Genomic DNA, 18,048 nt, shown 5'->3' with positions numbered 1-18,048 from the left:
ACAAACCAGTCCCATAGATATGGGCCATCTCCTGCTAGATTGTTCAGAAGGTTGTTCTCATCCATCCAGATGGAGGATCACTAACAGGAGCGTGGGAAGACTCCAGAATCCACTCTGGCTGGAATCCGGTGGATATGCAGTGTGTACAGGTAAGACCATTTAAACGGACAGCATTTATAGAATGACTATTAAAAGTCAGCGAGTGTCAGTAATGTTAATGTGGTTATGTTAGTAATACACCGAGTGCTACTATAACAGCTTTAAGATGCATTTGTAGATATTATTACGTGTTTTACCGTCTTTATGGTGCTAGCTTAAAGTTACGGTGTAAACGTTAGCTTATATTGGAGTAAAGCTGTTACTGGTTAAACGATGTTAGCACAGAAATATTAGCTTCTGTCATGACTGATGAAGTTACCAGTTAATAAAGTTTTCAGTAAAGTGTTTAATCGCAGCCACAGATTGACAGCAAATATCTCGATTAGCTTCAGTGCATCTATAATAAATATGTGCAAGTTTCAGTGCTTCGTTTAAACTGTATGATACTTATACTGACCCAGGGTCAGTGTAAAATACAATCCTAGCTGTGTGAACAAAGCCTGGCTCCTTTAATCCTGCATGACAAACCTCAGGATGCAGGTTATTATTACTCTTTCCTGCTGGCACACCTGTCACACCTGAGAGTCAGCTAGAAACTTACAGTGACGTGGACATCATGCAAAGACTGCCAGACTCTGTAATACTGCAAATGATCAGTGACTCAGGTTAACACTAAACTTTAAACGGCACCTCTGTGTCTCTGTGTGCTGAACATCTAGGATTGAGTCAGGCTGCATCAGCTGAAGCTGTTATTTGTATATATCAGTATTTTTTATTCAGGTGTGGGGAAAATACGTAAGACTGCAGTGAAGCGATGCACCAGAGTAATCCCTGGCCAAAGGTATCGTACTTAAATCAGACTACTGATCCAGCCACATCAGCCTTTTGTGAGGTCTGTTTAAAGTAGACTAAAAGTGAACTGCAGGTTCCTGAGAGGTGGACTGTGAGCACAGAAACACATGTTCATACATACAGCTGCAGCAAACTTACATTAATTTTAAATAGATTTGTTACTCTGATGTCTGTCTCTGTGTTAGTCCTCTGACAGACTGGTGACCTGTCCAGGTGTGCTCTACCTGTGACTACTGGGACAGGCTCTAGCCTCTGTAATAGAAATGTTCTGTTATTCTCATTTTAAGTATTTAAGTGCTTATGCATATGCTTAGTTGTGACACTGTTATAGACTGTTCAGTGAAAGTTTCTAAAACTAGATGAACTTACTTCAGCGTCAGCAGTTTGAGAAAACAACTCCCTTTACAGGTGCTGATAAGGCCAAGGGCACAAAACAGCTTAACCATTGATCCGTTGAAGTGTGGTAGGATCAGTTTGTAACTTCCTCCCTCTTCCTTGGAATGCATAAAGGAGCAGGAGCACAACTTCTGTGGCAGCGCTGACATGACTGAACTGTGATGTTTGATGTGTGTTGGCGCAGTAATAAATAGCTTGATCACAGCTCTTTCTGTGTTGCAGACTTTATTTCAAAAATTCCATGTTGGATATTGTGTATCTCGTGTTCTCTGGGCTTTGTTGTCCTCAGTCTTTTTGCAGGATCAGAAAACAAAACCAGGAGGCGCGTAAATGTTTCTTTTCCATGATGTTTCTTCAAATGTTTCTTCTGGATGATGATAAGACTGTGACACAGGATGCCACCTTTGGTCTTGTGATGAAGCAAAGCTCAGGAAGAAGTGTGATTAAATGGTACCCACATGTGTGCTGCTGAGAAGGATGTACAGGGGCACCTGCAGCCAAATCCAAGCTTCAGCTTAGTTGTAGTTGCAGAACGCTATAGACTGAGACAGCTGAGGCATCAAATGTTTGATTAAACGGATGAAAAAGAGAAGTTTCTTCCCTATAATTATCACTTCTTAAAATCTGTAGCAACTTCAAGTCTGTCAGCGTGCTGAGCATGCTCAGAATGTGACAATATATTTTTGTTCAATATTTAATTTCTTTCAGTTGCAATTGTTAAATGAAAAAAAAATAAAAATATATTCTTATAATTTAGCAAACTAATTTATCAAAAGAAATATACATATATCTGTATTAGTTTTAATAAATTAATTTGACAGCTGTATTGAAAATACCATATTGTATTCATACAGAATCAGTTTGGTATCATTGTTTGTCTTTTCACTGATTGTTGAAACTAAGAGTTGCTTTGATCTGTTTAGATCTAAAGTATCCAAAGTTGAGCTCTGATGTTTCTTCACCCTTGTGTGTGTGATATGTGATTCCTACATGCTGGCAGAGCAGCAGTTTGTGCTCACAGATGGTGACGGTGTGGAGAGACGGTGGTGTTTCCTCAGAAGAACCAGCAGAGTCACTCACTGACTGATGCTCGTCTGCACTGCACAGAGGAAATCAACTGACCGAAGTTTGTCCAGTGACGTGTTATGAATGTATATTTGTTTTATGCTTACAGTTATGTTTTTCTTGACAGAGGCTCTGCAGAGGTTAGACAAAGCAGAGAAAACATGTGCTTTACATTTTACTGTGATTTATTGAGATATTTGTTGCCTGATGTTCAGCAGGAATGGAGAAATGGAATCAAAGGGAGATGTTTTTGCTGTTTTTGTAATGATGTAAGTAAATCTTCAATATTATTTATTTGCTTGGTTATATTAGGAGTGTTTCTGAGTGAGGGAGAGAGGAGTCATCATCCAGGTAAAGTGACGTGGATCAGTGGATACACTTGTCTCCCCTTTAAAGGAGACACTCTTAGAGAGAGACGATTAGAGTCATCCTTAAATGTTAGTGCTTTCAAATACACAAACATTTTTAAAGGACAAAAATGAACATCCAACTTTGACTGTAATACAAAATAAATCTTTGCATGTGTGTTTTCAAACTCTCAGATGGGCAGCATATCAGTCTTGGACTGTCTAACCTGCCGGAGCAGCACTGAATGACCACCACACATGAGCATGTTCCTGCAACATTCAGCATCTGATCCTTCATCTGTGTGCTGCTGCTTTTGGTAAGTAGAGTTACCCAACTACAGTAACTCTAAACACATGCCATCCATTTCTAACGGCCTGGTTACTTCCTGTCAGTTACTTTAGAAACCAAGTGGTCACCTGACCTAACACTGTTTCTTCTTCTTCCCCTTAATGTTCAAGTGTCACATGTCAAACAGCTGGAGAGGAAACTACACCAGTGTACTGGGATGTTTCACCAACACGTGCCAGATGCTGTTCCTTCATGGTGACATCACCAGAGACAGCCCCACCCACCTCAGGACCTCGCCATTTATAATGATGACAGCGAGCAGAACTAAGACTGTAAAAATCCACGACCAGAATTTTTCTTTCTAATTATTAATGAATACTGAGAGCCTCTTTCTGTGTTTTGTCTGTTTTGTTTTTTTTACCTCATTTGTTACTAACAAAGTTCACCAAACTCACACAGTTTACATTCTGTATGTTTCCATCTTTACCAGCCACTCTAACTGCATTTAAGAAAATGATCCTTAGAAATCGTCCTTTTTCTCTTTTGTAATTGATGATAATTCAGTGAATATACTGCGCTGCTTCCTTCTATTGCGTCACACATTGCTTTATGTTTTTCAGTGTCCAGTTATTTTTTACTGCTGTTTGAATTCTCTGTATGTTTGACCCTGTAGACTGTTTGATGGACTGCTTGTCTTCCTATTTGTAACCGCCGCCTGTTTTTTAATAAAGATTTGGATTTCTGACTTTAACACAGCCTCTGCGTGTCCTCCCTTTGTGTCCTCTTCCTCTGTGAATGTGTTGCATGTGTCACAGATTCCTTTTATTAACAGCTTTCCCACAGTGAGTTGCATCAGCATTCATTCACAGCACATTTCAGAAGGATTCAGATTAATACAGTGATCTTACAGTCAGAATGATCCTGACAGAGTGCCACTGTAAATGATCTTTCATCAGGTCAATTTTAAAGTTCAGTATTTCAAAGCAGGAGTTATGAAGACTCATACTGGCATTAGGACTAATAATATGTACTCACAAAGTCAAAGTTTTTTAATTATGCTAAAATATTGGAAGACAATCAACTTTTAGTGTTTTCTGCATATTAATTATTCTGAAATAGAGACGGTGACCCTAACTGTACAGAAGCACTAAACAACTGACAATCTAACAGACATCATTGGTCCGAGCTGTCATGCACAGTGAGTCTGATCCTTTGCTGTGAGAGTCTGACAAGCATGTTTCTGGTCAGTTTGGAAGAAATAATATCACAATGTTGATCTTTCTTTCCAATATTCCTTCTCTTTTACAACATAAACTGTGATCAAAGGTACTTATGTTCACAGCATGTAATAATACTGACAGTCCAGGGCATTGTGGTCTGTTGAGCTAGGGTTAGGGTTAGCAATTCAGACATATGTAATCAATATTAAACGTCTCTGACGTGGGCCACTGTCCGCAGTGTTGGGAAATCCATACCACGCTGGAACGAGTCAAGGTAGGTGAGCATCCACGAGAAGACAGCAGATGCATCCTACTAATACTGACAGGACCAGGAGACTCCAGAAACCCAGCATCTTCTCTTCAGTGCCATCCTCGCCTGTCACCCTCTCTGCCCGCAGCTCTTTGAGTATGGGGTAGATAAGGGCGCAGAGAAACCCTTATTACTAATTTGTATTATAATTCAATTTTCATGAAATATTCATATTCAGTATCGGTCCTTTTATATTATAACCACGTATCCACCCAGGCTCATGGTGGGGCAGGGCTCTGTTCTGGGATGCTTGAGTACAAGGTAACGTACACCCTGACCAGGTATCCAGTCTGTCAGAATTGTTTTCAATATTTGGTTCAAAAACATGAGTGACAACAAAAATCCAACTAGGATTCTTGCATATGATGAATGAAGTCTGTCTTTGACTGTATTGTCCAGCTGATCCATCAAACCCCCAGCAGGTGAACCTTATTCATGACATAACACGGCAACAATGTAAAAAATGAAACAGCAACAGTCTAAATGTAAAGTGCATTCTAAACTCCTCTTCAATGAATCATATGCAAAGAGTCATTCAGGACTGTAAAACGTGAACTACAGAACCCAGAGTCTTCATCATTAAATCTCTGGTTGCTTCATTTTTCTATCCTATATCAGATACTTTAAGGTTATGTAGCGCCTCTACTCAGGACCAGTACACTCTCACTTCAAATAGAGACCCTAGACATCTTTCTAGGTTCAGGAGGAGGTTTTGTTTTGGAGACTCACAAAAGGAGTTGGCTTGGAAGTGAATAACTGGGACCTTTATTGCCTCAGTACCATTTATACACATATACAACACAATAACCCAAATTGCACACTAATAGTGCATTTTTAAAGGTGAAGACATGTAAAACAAAACAAAATAAAGACATTTAAATGGAAGATTTATACTGAACAGTATCAGAGCTCTTTGGAATGAATGAAACAGATTAAAGTGTTCCTGTTGTGAAGTTTGAATTGTCCAGTCTGAATTGTCCTTTAAAGTCGTTGAAAACCCAAACAGGTGTACTGTAGGGGAATTGTCAGTGTGCAAACCCTATTATCCGGGTAGGAAAAGTAGTGCATAGGGCTTATCTGTAATCCAGGGTTGCTTGAATCAGTTTCTCAGGCAAATCCCACAATCCGATCGCATGGCTGGCCACACCATTTCACGATCATCCAGGATCTCATTTGGGCTGTTCTCGCCGTCAGTGGTTCTCCAGAATTCTTCTAGTAGTTCAAAAAAACCAATCGGGATTTTCAGACACAAATAACTTGACAGACGTTATTCCCTTTGTGGTCAGAGTTCGGGGCCAAGATACTTTTTCCATGCGCTCCGACACGTACTTGACCGCCATCAGAGGGAAGATCTCACAGGAAGAGAGAGGTAATACTTCCTGCGCACTAGACGCAAGGTCGTCAGAACACAAGACTGCATCACAGCGCCCCCTTGTGACAATAACAGGCTATAGCCTTAGATTACAAAAAGGGATTTTGCAGCCCTGTATTTCACATGGGTTACAGTTAGGTTAGGTAAACTTGCATTCTCATGGTGAGGCAAAATGCTTTATGTGTGTGTGTGCGTGTCATGAACGGCTATAAAAGGCCTATAATTAAAGAACAAAGCGGGGTTTGAGTTCGAGTTGCGGCAGACTGTCACTACTTGTAAATGGAACGCAGCCTTCCTGCGGCGGACAGCTAATAACAGGAATCGGACGCGGTCCACCCAAGTCCACAGCAACCACCATAGCAACCGCCTAGCATGACCTTAGAAACATATTCTGTCTTCATAACTATCAAAAACATGAAATGATTTGCAAAGTGTTTAAGTGTTACAGCTGCAGAGAGCTATGGCGGTATCTTTGGAAGCTGTTTACATAGCTAATAATATACGATGTAACCATGGAGACAGTCAGTCACGTGAGGTAGCGGGGCATGTTTACTACAGTGAATAAGGTGATTGCGTGCACAGCGTCCACACGCTGCACAGGGTAAAGACATTACTTCAATATTGTTTTATATTGATACAGTGGGGCAAAAAAGTATTTAGTCAGCCACCGATTGTGCAAGTTCCCCCACTTAAAATGATGACAGAGGTCAGTAATTTGCACCAGAGGTACACTTCAACTGTGAGAGACAGAATGTGAAAAAAAAAATCCATGAATTCACATGGTAGGATTTGTAAAGAATTTATTCGTAAATCAGGGTGGAAAATAAGTATTTGGTCACCTCAAACAAGGAAAATCTCTGGCTCTCACAGACCTGTAACATCTTCTGTAAGAAGCTTTTCTGTCCCCCACTCGTTACCTGTATGAATGGCACCTGTTTGAACTCATCATCTGTATAAAAAACACCTGTCCACAGCCTCAAACAGTCAGACTCCAAACTCCGCCATGGCCAAGACCAAAGAGCTTTCGAAGGACACCAGGAAAAGTATTGTAGACCTGCACCAGACTGGGAAGAGTGAATCTACAATAGGCAAGCAGCTTGGTGTGAAAAAATCAACTGTGGGAGCAATCATCAGAAAATGGAAGACATACAAGACCACTGATAATCTCCCTCGATCTGGGGCTCCACGCAAGATCTCATCCCGTGGGGTCAAAATGATCATGAGAACGGTGAGCAAAGATCCCAGAACCACACGGGGGGACCTGGTGAATGACCTGCAGAGAGCTGGGACCAAAGTAACAAAGGTCACCATCAGTAACACACTACAACGGCAGGGAATCAAATCCCGCAGTGCCAGACGTGTTCCGCTGCTGAAGCCAGTGCATGTCCAGGCCCGTCTGAAGTTTGCCAGAGAGCACATGGATGATACAGCAGAGGATTGGGAGAATGTCATGTGGTCAGATGAAACCAAAGTAGAACTTTTTGGTATAAACTCAACTCGTCGTGTTTGGAGGAAGAAGAATACTGAGTTGCATCCCAAGAACACCATACCTACTGTGAAGCATGGGGGTGGAAACATCATGCTATGGGGCTGTTTTTCTGCCAAGGGGACAGGACGACTGATCCGTGTTAAGGACAGAATGAATGGGGCCATGTATCGTGAGATTTTGAGCCAAAACCTCCTTCCATCAGTGAGAACTTTGAAGATGAAACGAGGCTGGGTCTTCCAACATGACAATGATCCAAAACACACTGCCCGGGCAACAAAGGAGTGGCAACGTAAGAAGCATTTGAAAGTCCTGGAGTGGCCTAGCCAGTCTCCAGACCTCAACCCCATAGAAAATCTGTGGCGGGAGTTGAAAGTCCGTGTTGCTCGGCGACAGCCCCAAAACATCACTGCTCTCGAGAAGATCTGTATGGAGGAATGGGCCAAAATACCAGCTACTGTGTGTGCAAACCTGGTAAAGACCTATAGTAAACGTTTGACCTCTGTTATTGCCAACAAAGGTTATGTTACAAAGTATTGAGTTGTATTTTTGTTATTGACCAAATACTTATTTTCCACCCTGATTTACGAATAAATTCTTTACAAATCCTACCATGTGGATTCATGGATTTTTTTTTTTCACATTCTGTCTCTCACAGTTGAAGTGTACCTCTGGTGCAAATTACTGACCTCTGTCATCATTTTAGGTGGGGGAACTTGCACAATCGGTGGCTGACTAAATACTTTTTTGCCCCACTGTATATATTTGCCTTCTGTTGACCATCACCTCAGGTTCACCATTACAGTTTCAGCAGACAGATGCACACTGTCTAAATATGAACACATTCAAAAACTCATGTCTCAGAAATAAGCACAGCTGTTCATGTTTGTCATTAGAGTTTTATTTGTAAGAAAATTATGAGCTTCATATTGTGTATCAAATAAAAGAACATTTCACAGATCCGAGTCAACAGACACAGGTAACAGAAATGTCTCTAATGTAGACATGTACAGTGTGGTGTAAGCATTAAAAGATCATAAAGGAAATACTAACATTCATGTGAAACTAATTGTAATAAAAAATGAGCAGGTGCTTTATAGATGTAAAAGAAAGAATCTGAAAACAACACTTTTTTGGTCTAAGTGATCAAAGTAGAAAACAGAACTGATGTTCAAGAACAAACCGTAGCTGCACTAATATTACACATCTCCATTGTTGTGGTGAACAGACATGTTGCTTTTAAAACCACATGCAGTGTGTGACCATGACTGTTCACTGAGACCATGAACGCCACTTCGCTGAAGCCTTCGCCTTCTTCTTCTTCTTCTTCTTCTTCTTCTTCTAAATTGGAAGCAGAAGGAGCACGAGCTGCTTTGATCTACTGAAAGGAAAAAGCAGAACATCTGAGCTGAAACCATTAAGACAGGAACAATCATTCAATGCAGTGTCTCAGGTGGCTTAGCCTGTTACAACTGTTGATACAAGCTAAATACGGTTAACACACAGTGTCAGGGAGCTCCAGTGTGGGAACTAGTGGCTTTAGGTTTGTAGTCATTTAACTTTCATCCATTCATTCATTTAATTCAGGAGGAAGAAATGTCAGGTTGATGCAGGCTGGTTACATGCATTTGGTCCCATGCTGTCTTTAACTAAATGACTTGGTTCACTTTATGGCTGGGCTGTATGTGGGGTTATATCATGTTATTTGGGCAGGAGTACCTGTCCCCTGTTAGACTTAGAAAGTTTCTCCATAAGTAGAGTTTCTAACTCTTCTAGCACATCTGTGGCTGACAGCTTTTTGGTGGCTCTTTTTACCCCACACTGGTTGTGAGTGTGTAAATAGCCCCACTAGTTCTTTTGGGTTGCAGTTAACTTGGGAGGAAGAGGTAGGTCTGCCATGACTAGATGTATAACAATTATCTGGGATACATAAATTTCATAATGCATGCATATATCTCTATAAACCTGCCTGAGGGCTGCCATTTTTTTACATTCAGTTATTTCTTTGTTGAATCTAAATAATGAATGTGTTACAGTTAAACTGACACTGATCAGTGTGAATGGCTCATTGGGACACAGAAACCTTTAAATTAAACCCTATCACCTGATATCGATTGTCAAACAATATCAAAGCTGTAAAAGCTGTTTACAGTCAGAATTTATAAAACTATGATTGTAAATTAATTCAAACAAGTGAGCTTTTCTCTTTGTGCTGAATATCAACACTGTGATTTCTTAGACTGTAAGCTTTACTTCAGCACAACCAGTTGTAGAAGCTGCCACTCCAAATGTCTTTTGATAACAAGAAAAAAATACCTTTTCAGTCCACGGCCTGAAGTTCTTCTCCGACATCTTCTGCCATCAGCTTTGTCTGCTGGTTTGAAGACAATAAACCACAAAAAAGATGATTTAGTCACTTTGTCTGCATCATGCAGCTCGAATGTGTCGTGTAACGATGTTGAATAGCCGTCGTTATCCCTCTGCTGTGTCAGCAGGATTGTACTGTACAGCATCTCATTGATATGTGAGGAATGCTAATGTAAACAGACTTACATCATTAAAACATAAAGGACAGGAGATATTTAGATATTTTTATATTTATATTACATTTTATAGCTGACGGATATTACTAAATAGATAGAATTTACTAAATAGCTGGATGAACATGAAAAATATGTCTATAATCACAAATGACCATGAGAGCCAGTAGAATTAATTCAACTGGACACTCGAAAGACGTCCTTAAATGCTCTTTAAGTGGCAGAACAAACGAACAAACACTTAATTGCTTACTTGAGATGAAATCTGCTCAGCTACTTTGAAAACAGCTTCTAACTGGTTCCTCCTGTAACAGGATGACTGCTCAGGGGTAAGGCCATCATGCAATCCAGCAACCTTTATGGTTCTGCTTTGATTCACCAGGAACTATTAGGGAAACCTTCCAGCGCCTCCTGTGAAAGACACAGGCATAAACACACAAACATTTATTAACATGTTCCACAGTCTTCCAGTTTGATTTTCTCATCCTGTGGACAACAACGTACATGGATGCAGGTTTATTGTTGACTTTTGTAAGGTTTATTTAGTGAACATATCCAGCTGCAGCTCCACTGTGATCCTGAGCTGGATAAGCACTTAAGAAAATGTGTCAATAAATGGACATACATCAACTTACTATATTTATCCAAACAGACGGGACCAATAATGCTTCACTGAGTTAGAGACTTTAATGTCTCTTCTATGTAAGAAGATCTCGTGCTGATATACCAGCAAACTTGACAACAAAGGTTTTTCAGACTGCATGTAGCTGTCCTCTATGTCAGCTCACACATTTACATTCATGTCACACTTATTTCTGCTTTCCCATTTTATAATTATTACTTACATTTTGATTAGATACCTTGAGTTTGTAAATGATCAGATTACATAATTGGAATACAATGTATCCAATTCAGGGTCGCGGGAGGATGAAGCCTATCCCAGCTGATACAGGACAAAGACAGGCTGCCAGTTTATCGCAGGGCTAACACAATATGTGTAACAGAAAATCCACTTAAATGTTTGATATTTCTTATAATAATCATAATTATGACTATTATTTAAAGGTTTCTTTATAAATACATTTTGATTTTTTATAACCTCTAAAATATAAACCTGAGCTGTTTCAGATTCTGACCTCTGACCTCACTGCAGCTCCCTCTTGGAAGTACGTCTGCTTCTTGTCTTCCCCCAGTGTTGACCGCCTGCCCTTGATATCACGTACTGTACCTGAGGAACAAAACAGGACAAACACTTGCCTTCATTTAAGAAGTACATTCATACAGAGGTAATCTATGGAAACACACTAGTTCAACCTTTGGGAGGAATCAGTTCCTGTGAAACATTTCTGTAAATGAACATCATGTGGAGAATGAATGAAATGAGTTCTTCAGGTGACTCAGCAGTCCCACACTGACAAATGAAATCTAGTTAAACTATTAAGCATATTTGCTCTTCTGAAATCTGTGTTAAACAACAACAAACATAAATTAGTAACAAAAATACAGCTGAGTAGAGGCTTTACAAACCACCAGCAGCCATAATGCTAAATTTTAATCTTCAAATGTTTCTGAGCCGTCTTCAACCTGCTTTTAACACATTAAAGTCCCACAGTCAATGCAGCCTGACTCAATCCTAGATGTTCAGCACACAGAGACACAGAGGTGCCGTTTAAAGTTTAGTGTTAACCTGAGTCACTGATCATTTGCAGTATTACAGAGTCTGGCAGTCTTTGCATGATGTCCACGTCACTGTAAGTTTCTAGCTGACTCTCAGGTGTGACAGGTGTGCCAGCAGGAAAGAGTAATAATAACCTGCATCGTGTGGTTTGTGATGCAGGATTAAAGGAGCCAGGCTTTGTTCACACAGCTAGGATTGTATTTTACACTGACCCTGGGTCAGTACAAGTATCATACAGTTTAAACGAAGCACTGAAACTTGCACATATTTATTATAGATGCACTGAAGCTAACCGAGATATTTGCTGTCAATCTGTGGCTGCGATTAAACACTTTACTGAAAACTTTATTAACTAGTAACTTCATCAGTCATGACAGAAGCTAATATTTCTGTGCTAACATCGTTTAACCAGTAACAGCTTTCCTCCAATATAAGCTAACGTTTACACCGTAACTTTAAGCTAGCACCATAAAGACGGTAAAACACGTAATAATATCTACAAATGCATCTTAAAGCTGTTATATTAGCACTCGGTGTATTACTAACATAACCACATTAACATTACTGACACTCGCTGCCTTTTAATAGTCATTCTATAAATGCTGTCCGTTTAAACGGTCTTACCTGTACACACTGCATATCCACCGGATTCCAGCCAGAGTGGATTCTGGAGTCTTCCACGCTCCTGTTAGTGATCCTCCATCTGGATGGATGAGAACAACCTTCTGAACAATCTAGCAGGAGATGGCCCATATCTATGGGACTGGTTTGTGCTAATAACGCTAATGTATGGACTGATAACAGCCGAAGCGGGTGAATAAAGTCACCCAGTCGCTAGCTGTGCCATTACCCAGCATACATCACTCCCTCCGTAAATGCAATAAACGATACAAAAGTATCGTTCTACCTGTTTTTCAGGTAGTTGTTTATATTATATAATTTATTGTGTTCTGTATACGTCACTACAATGTGATTTGGAAAATGTCTAAATATACCGACAACAGGCACTTCCCGGCAATCTCTTCAATCGGAGGACCCTTCACGTCAATTCCCGACGCGAGAGGGGTACCCTGCGCGTCCATAAGTGCAGCAGAGGGAGCCTGACCATGCGTCACACGTTTGACGAGTTGGGAGTGAGAACGTGTTGGCCAGTCTTGCCTACCTCATGGTTACACAGACAAGTTAGCTTTATTTGCTCCCCTCAGTTTTTAATGAAGTACTAAACTGTCCCCATTTTTAGAAGCATATTAGCTTCAGTTTGAAATGTTTGTACTTAATTATAATGTTAGTTGTTTTTTATGATTCACAGCTGATTTAGCCAGATAAATGCAAAGGGTTGTGTCAGGAACCCAGGAAGAAAGTCTTTATGCAGATCGGGATAATTCCACAACAGAGTGGCCAAAACTCGGATTGAGGTTAATGATCCGGTGTGGTGACCCCCTTAAAGAAAGCACCTTAATGAACAATACGAAGCTACTGAGTACAAATCAGTGCAGCTCTGTTTTATTTAAACTTCTCCTTTAAATGCTTTAATGTTATCAAAAGTTTACATCATTGTCTCTGTTGTGCAGGTAATGTGATTGATTTGATTGTTTCTAGGCAAAAAGTTATCAAAAGTGGGGATTGAGCCTATTTAGATAAGATTACTTTTGGAGTTGATCCAGGAAGTTGTGGAAAGGTTCTTTACTATTCTGAAATAGGGGAAAAGTGGACATTTCACACCATATTTTGACAAATATATCAAAATGAAATTCAGAGAAGTTGGCTTGAACCAAAAGCAAACCCCAAGGAAACAGTGTCTTCTCCAAGAAACAGACCAGAAGTGATCACACTTTTATAAATAAGAGGGTTGCATTCATTTGAATACTATTTTTATAAATGAAGAAGGCGCAACGTGATACAAATGTTGGACGTACATATAAAAGATGTTGACTCTAATCTGAAAAATTGAACTCCAACCATGCAGCCCTGTAAGAAGGATCCTCAATGAAGCCCATGTTTTTAAAGAGCTTGTAGGACAGCACATTGTCCTCTTCTATGTAGCAGAACACCGGGTAACCCTCAGCATGGAGTTTCTTGGCCAAAGTGCTGATCACGATTTTGGCGTATACTTTCCCTCTGTGCTCTGGCAGCGTATACAACATTCCCAGAGCACAGTAATCATACACAAGTATCCAGGACACGGGCTGACCCTGGCTGTCTGTGATGCAGCATGATGGGAAGTTACTGATTAGGTTTTCAATCTTCCTGTAACCCTTCTCGTCTCCTCCGAACTTCCAGGTTTTATTCACCAAGTCAACGTGGGAAAGATTAAGAGACGAAATCCTCGACTCAAGCTCACTTAAAAAAAAAGAAAAGAAAAGAAAAGTTGTTGAGAAGCAATATAATTTACATTGCTCTGAAGCATATTTACAGTCATAGTGAAAAAATGTACAGTCTCCTTAAAGTCTAATATTTTATATATAACTACATAATAAACATCATTTGGTCTTGATTAGAGCTTAAAATAAGGTAAATACAACCACAGATCAACAAAACATAAGATAATACACTGTGTCGTTGTTTATTGAACAAATACCGAGCCAAAATGCAGAAGCAGTATGTGAAAAACTAACTATACTATTACTATTGAACCTGATCTCGCTGCAAAACATGTAATAAACATGCCGGTCCACCGTGTCCATTTGTCGCTTTGCCTCTCCAAGCCATGAAATGTACATGCATGTAGAAGTTACGGTAAGTTGCAGTAATCTGCAGTAAGTGTTTAAAAAGAGAGTACTAACACATTTACATCATGTAAATACATACTAGCCGACTACCTTAATAGTTTCTGACGATTAATGACCCTGCAATGTACTTAATACATTTCAAATTTTGGAAGGGCTAAGTGTGAAATGACCACAGTGGACTGGCGTGTTTTTGCCTTCATACTGGGTTTTACTATTTCCACTGAATGAGGAAGGTAAGCAGCAGTCAGATGTTGATAATCAAAGTATCAGAAGAAAGTGTGTAAACCTCTATAAAAGCAGAAGCTTGAGCAGTTTGCTGGTAAGGTGCCAAGTAGGAATAATATTAAAGAGGCAATTATTAAAACCCATTAGTCTGGGAAGCCAAAGGACTGGGGCACCTTGCAGTCTTTGAGTAGACCACTGTATATTCCTCTGTATATTAAAGCATTGTAGTGTTACATGTGGCGACATCTGGCTGACAGCTAAAGACTGGCCTAAAATGGGTCATCCAACATGATAATGATCCCAAGCACAGCAATAAATCTACCACAGAATGACTGAAAAGAACAGATGGAACAAAGTCCAGACCTCAACCTGACTGAAATGCTGTGGCAGAACCTTATTACACAGCTTCTGTTTTATGGCTTAGTTTCTGTTAGGTCATGACAGTGTAATATGTTGTGTGACCTAATTTTAAGACTTGCTAAAGACAGCCATTAAAAAAAATGCCGATATGTATAACCTTACAACTGACACAGGATGGTCTTTTTTAACGTGTTTTTAAAATCATAACTTATACACAGATATAACTTAAAGTGCATCTTAATTATCAAATTATACCTGTCAACCACTGGCATGTGGAGATGGTTGGCGTCTGGCAAATACAGAAGATGCACCAAAGTATAGACTTTGTGGTTCACTCTTCTGTCAGAAGACACTTGTTTAAGCATTGGTGCATGGGAAACATCAAGCCCTGTCGAATGGAAAGTATTCACATGAATTTCTTTCTCTTCTTTTTCCTCGCAAGAGGTTATCCAAGCAGTTTTGTATTTAATTCAGGAAAAATGTCCACATAAATATTTAACTTTTTATTAGAATATTGTACAAAGTGTGTTGTGTCTATAAAACTGTGTAAATAGTAACAGCTGTCAAATGTAGTGACGTAAAAGCCACCATATTTATTTCGTGCTTATTTTCTGCAGTGATCTGAGCTCACCTCCTATCATGAAATAAGTGCTCCAATCAACTGCATTCTCATCTGTCAGCATTTTCCTCAAACTCTGTTCATCCGTGCTGTAGTATGCCATATTTTTCATGAAATTCAGGTCACGCTTGTTCTGTGAAATAAACAAAAGCTGTCACAATCACGTGACAAGCGAAAGATTTCCGTCGAGAAAAGCTATCCACAGTTTTCCGACGGGATTTAAACACACCTCGGGGTCCGGTCTGCAGATGATAACTTTAAAATCAGGCCACGTATCGACCACAACTTCTAGTGTAGTCGGTTTGTTCCAGAGGTGGGACCAAGTCATTGTTTTGCAAGTCTCAAGTAAGTCTCAAGTCTTTATCCTCAAGTCTCAAGTCAAGTCTCAAGTAATGTCAGGCAAGTCAGAGTCGAGTCTCAAGTCACTGGTGTAAAAGTCCGAGTCAAGTCACAAGTCTGAAACTTTGAATTTCAAGTCCTTTCGAGTCTTTAAAAAAAAAAAACGAAAAAATAATGTTGCAGTTATGCTAAATGTAAATGTTAGACCATGTAATTTTAAAATCTGTGTTTTTCTCAACACATGACAAAATAGTGAACTTAGAAAATATACACAAATTGTGAAATTGCACCTCTTTAAAATGCAGCTCAATTAAACCTAGCTCCAAGAATAATTTTCACCGACAGTTCTGAGATAAGCTGCATGTTATTCTTGGATGCGGTTGTAGGACCGGCTTTAAAATCGCATGACAAAAATATCATACACATTAAAAAAAACTGCATCACCAACGTAGCCTGGACAACATTTGCTAGTTAGATGAAGTCAGCTATCTCATTGTAGCATATTTATATGCATATTTATAATTATACGCTTCTTGGAGTGAGCGCATACACTCGTGAAGTTTAGTAACTTCAGGTCACTGCAACAAGCCCAGGTACAGTTTACCGACGGATGGGTGCAGGACCTTGAAATGCACCGTGTAGAAAGTAAAGACCATCGTACGTATCATAAGTTTACCAGTCTCACAAATTGTCGTCATAAATACACAATCGTTAACCGTTTATTAATAGGACCTTTGAGCTCAACGGTAATTAATTAGTAGTGGAAATAATTTCTGGTACCCATCACAGAAATGTAGCAGTGACAACAATATTGTATGCTGTAATCGTACTGGGCAATTAGTGATACAAAACAACTGTTTTATCCTGTGAATAAAAGTATATGTTTTTGTCAGTGTACCATAATAACAGAAGCGAAACGCAATATTGTGTCAGGATAATTTACTATTTATGCACAATAAATAAAGGAGCATAGCGCAACAATTTCTGTTCAGCGCCAGACTTGCTTGTAACCTATATCACCAATTATGTTATGAAAATGACGTATTAACTACTAAAAAACTCTGACCTTCGTGTAAATGCTTGGAGCAGACTAACCTGTGAGCTGGAGTGTTCTGGGACGTTATATTTGATCTTTGAATGGCTGCAATCCAGGCCATCTGTCGCCTCTTTGTTACTTCGGAAACATGGCTCGAACAATTTCTCTTCAACGACGTAATCCGATAACAACCGATCTCTTTACCCGTCGGCTTCCCGTGGCTGTCATGCGACCGGCTATTGCAGTTAATAATACAACAGCTTCTTGACATTTTTGTGTTTCTTTTTATCGCTGTGTGACTGATTTCAATTGAAAGCCTGCGTGCGCTAGTACCGCTTGCCACGAGTTCCCAGAATCCTTTGCGGTTCTACCCGTGAATGACGTCACATTTTCAATCTCTATATATGCATGTTAAATTTTATATTTGGGGTAAAATATCAAGTCTTTTCAAGTAAACCGGTTCAAGTCCAATTCAAGTCCCAAGTCATTGGTGTAAAAGTCCAAGTCAAGTCACAAGTCTTAGAACATTTTTTCAAGTCAAGTCTAAAGTCATAAAATTAATGACTCGAGTCTGACTCGAGTCCAAGTCATGTGACTCGAGTCCACACCTCTGGTTTGTTCCTGTTGATTCCGTACAGGAAACCGTACACCTGAAAGCACGAAACACCTTTAAGCGCTGCTGAGGCTGTAAAGCACAAAGACACGCGGTTTATGTCGCAGATACCTTATAACTCTTCGGTAAGTGTTTGAGCAGAACTCCTTCAGCGACCTGCAGCTCGTCTCTGTTCAGGACCTTCATGTTTGGATACCGGAGTTTTCTTACTAATGCACTTTAAACAACCTGCTGTTTTTAAAACATCCCAATCCACCAAAATGGAGAAACCTTTATAAATTATTAACAGTTTAGGCAAAGTCCGTAGGGTTACGATATGACCGCATTGCTCCGGTTGTGAACTTGTGAAATAAACGTAGCAGGCCACTTCCTGTCATAAAAAATAACTTTAACGTTAACTCTAACGTTAATTCACCGCCAGAAGTTTTTTTTTTAAAAAAATGTTTGTTTTATCTGTTAGCGTGTTTATGGAG

General features: G+C 39.7%; 1 protein-coding gene and 1 long non-coding RNA gene across 16 annotated transcripts; one reads left to right on the top strand and one right to left on the bottom strand.

Moving 5' to 3' along the window:
- Positions 1–2,339: 2,339 nt before the first annotated feature.
- Positions 2,340–3,799, top strand: LOC113034990 (uncharacterized). 2 transcript variants are annotated; one of them, XR_013900908.1, is made up of 4 exons: positions 2,340–2,473; positions 2,631–2,681; positions 2,955–3,076; positions 3,219–3,799. It is a non-coding gene; the product is annotated as an uncharacterized LOC113034990 (long non-coding RNA). The 2 variants fall into 2 exon arrangements; XR_013900907.1 differs by lacking the exon at positions 2,631–2,681 and adding an exon at positions 2,725–2,849 and having other exon boundaries at positions 2,344–2,473; positions 3,219–3,444.
- Positions 3,800–8,315: 4,516 nt separating this feature from the next.
- On the bottom strand, positions 8,316–17,928 carry LOC113034982 (glycine N-acyltransferase-like protein 3). Of its 14 annotated transcripts, none has more exons than XM_080287736.1 (11): positions 17,687–17,928; positions 17,585–17,612; positions 15,817–15,896; positions 15,600–15,720; positions 15,224–15,356; positions 12,650–13,994; positions 12,279–12,357; positions 11,113–11,204; positions 10,230–10,387; positions 9,753–9,810; positions 8,316–8,817 (listed from the first exon to the last, which is right to left on the bottom strand). In XM_080287736.1, exons 1-6 carry the CDS (start codon positions 17,759–17,761, stop codon positions 13,589–13,591), a joined length of 843 nt encoding a protein of 280 aa, XP_080143862.1. In that variant the 5' UTR covers positions 17,762–17,928; the 3' UTR covers positions 8,316–8,817; positions 9,753–9,810; positions 10,230–10,387; positions 11,113–11,204; positions 12,279–12,357; positions 12,650–13,588. The 14 variants fall into 14 exon arrangements, with proteins under 14 accessions (XP_080143862.1, XP_080143867.1, XP_080143866.1 ...); XM_080287741.1 differs by having other exon boundaries at positions 8,316–8,814; XM_080287740.1 differs by having other exon boundaries at positions 9,753–9,807.
- Between the last annotated feature and the right edge of the window lie 120 nt (positions 17,929–18,048).

The sequence above is a fragment of the Astatotilapia calliptera genome, chromosome 13 (genome assembly GCF_964374335.1).
Source record: "Astatotilapia calliptera chromosome 13, fAstCal68.1, whole genome shotgun sequence".
NCBI lineage: Eukaryota > Metazoa > Chordata > Actinopteri > Cichliformes > Cichlidae > Astatotilapia > Astatotilapia calliptera.
Note: the sequence above shows the minus strand (reverse complement) of the source record. Positions and strands in the feature narration are given on the sequence as shown.

Excerpts from the sequence above, each read along its gene's own strand:
- LOC113034982 (XM_080287734.1), bottom strand. The coding sequence starts at position 17,761 with ATGAAGGTCCTGAACAGAGACGAGCTGCAGGTCGCTGAAGGAGTTCTG. Across the intron at positions 15,721-15,816 it reads TCTGCAGACCGGACCCCGAG|AACAAGCGTGACCTGAATTT; the intron begins GTGTGTTTAAAT and ends TTTATTTCACAG. Across the intron at positions 15,357-15,599 it reads CACTTATTTCATGATAGGAG|GGCTTGATGTTTCCCATGCA; the intron begins GTGAGCTCAGAT and ends TCCATTCGACAG.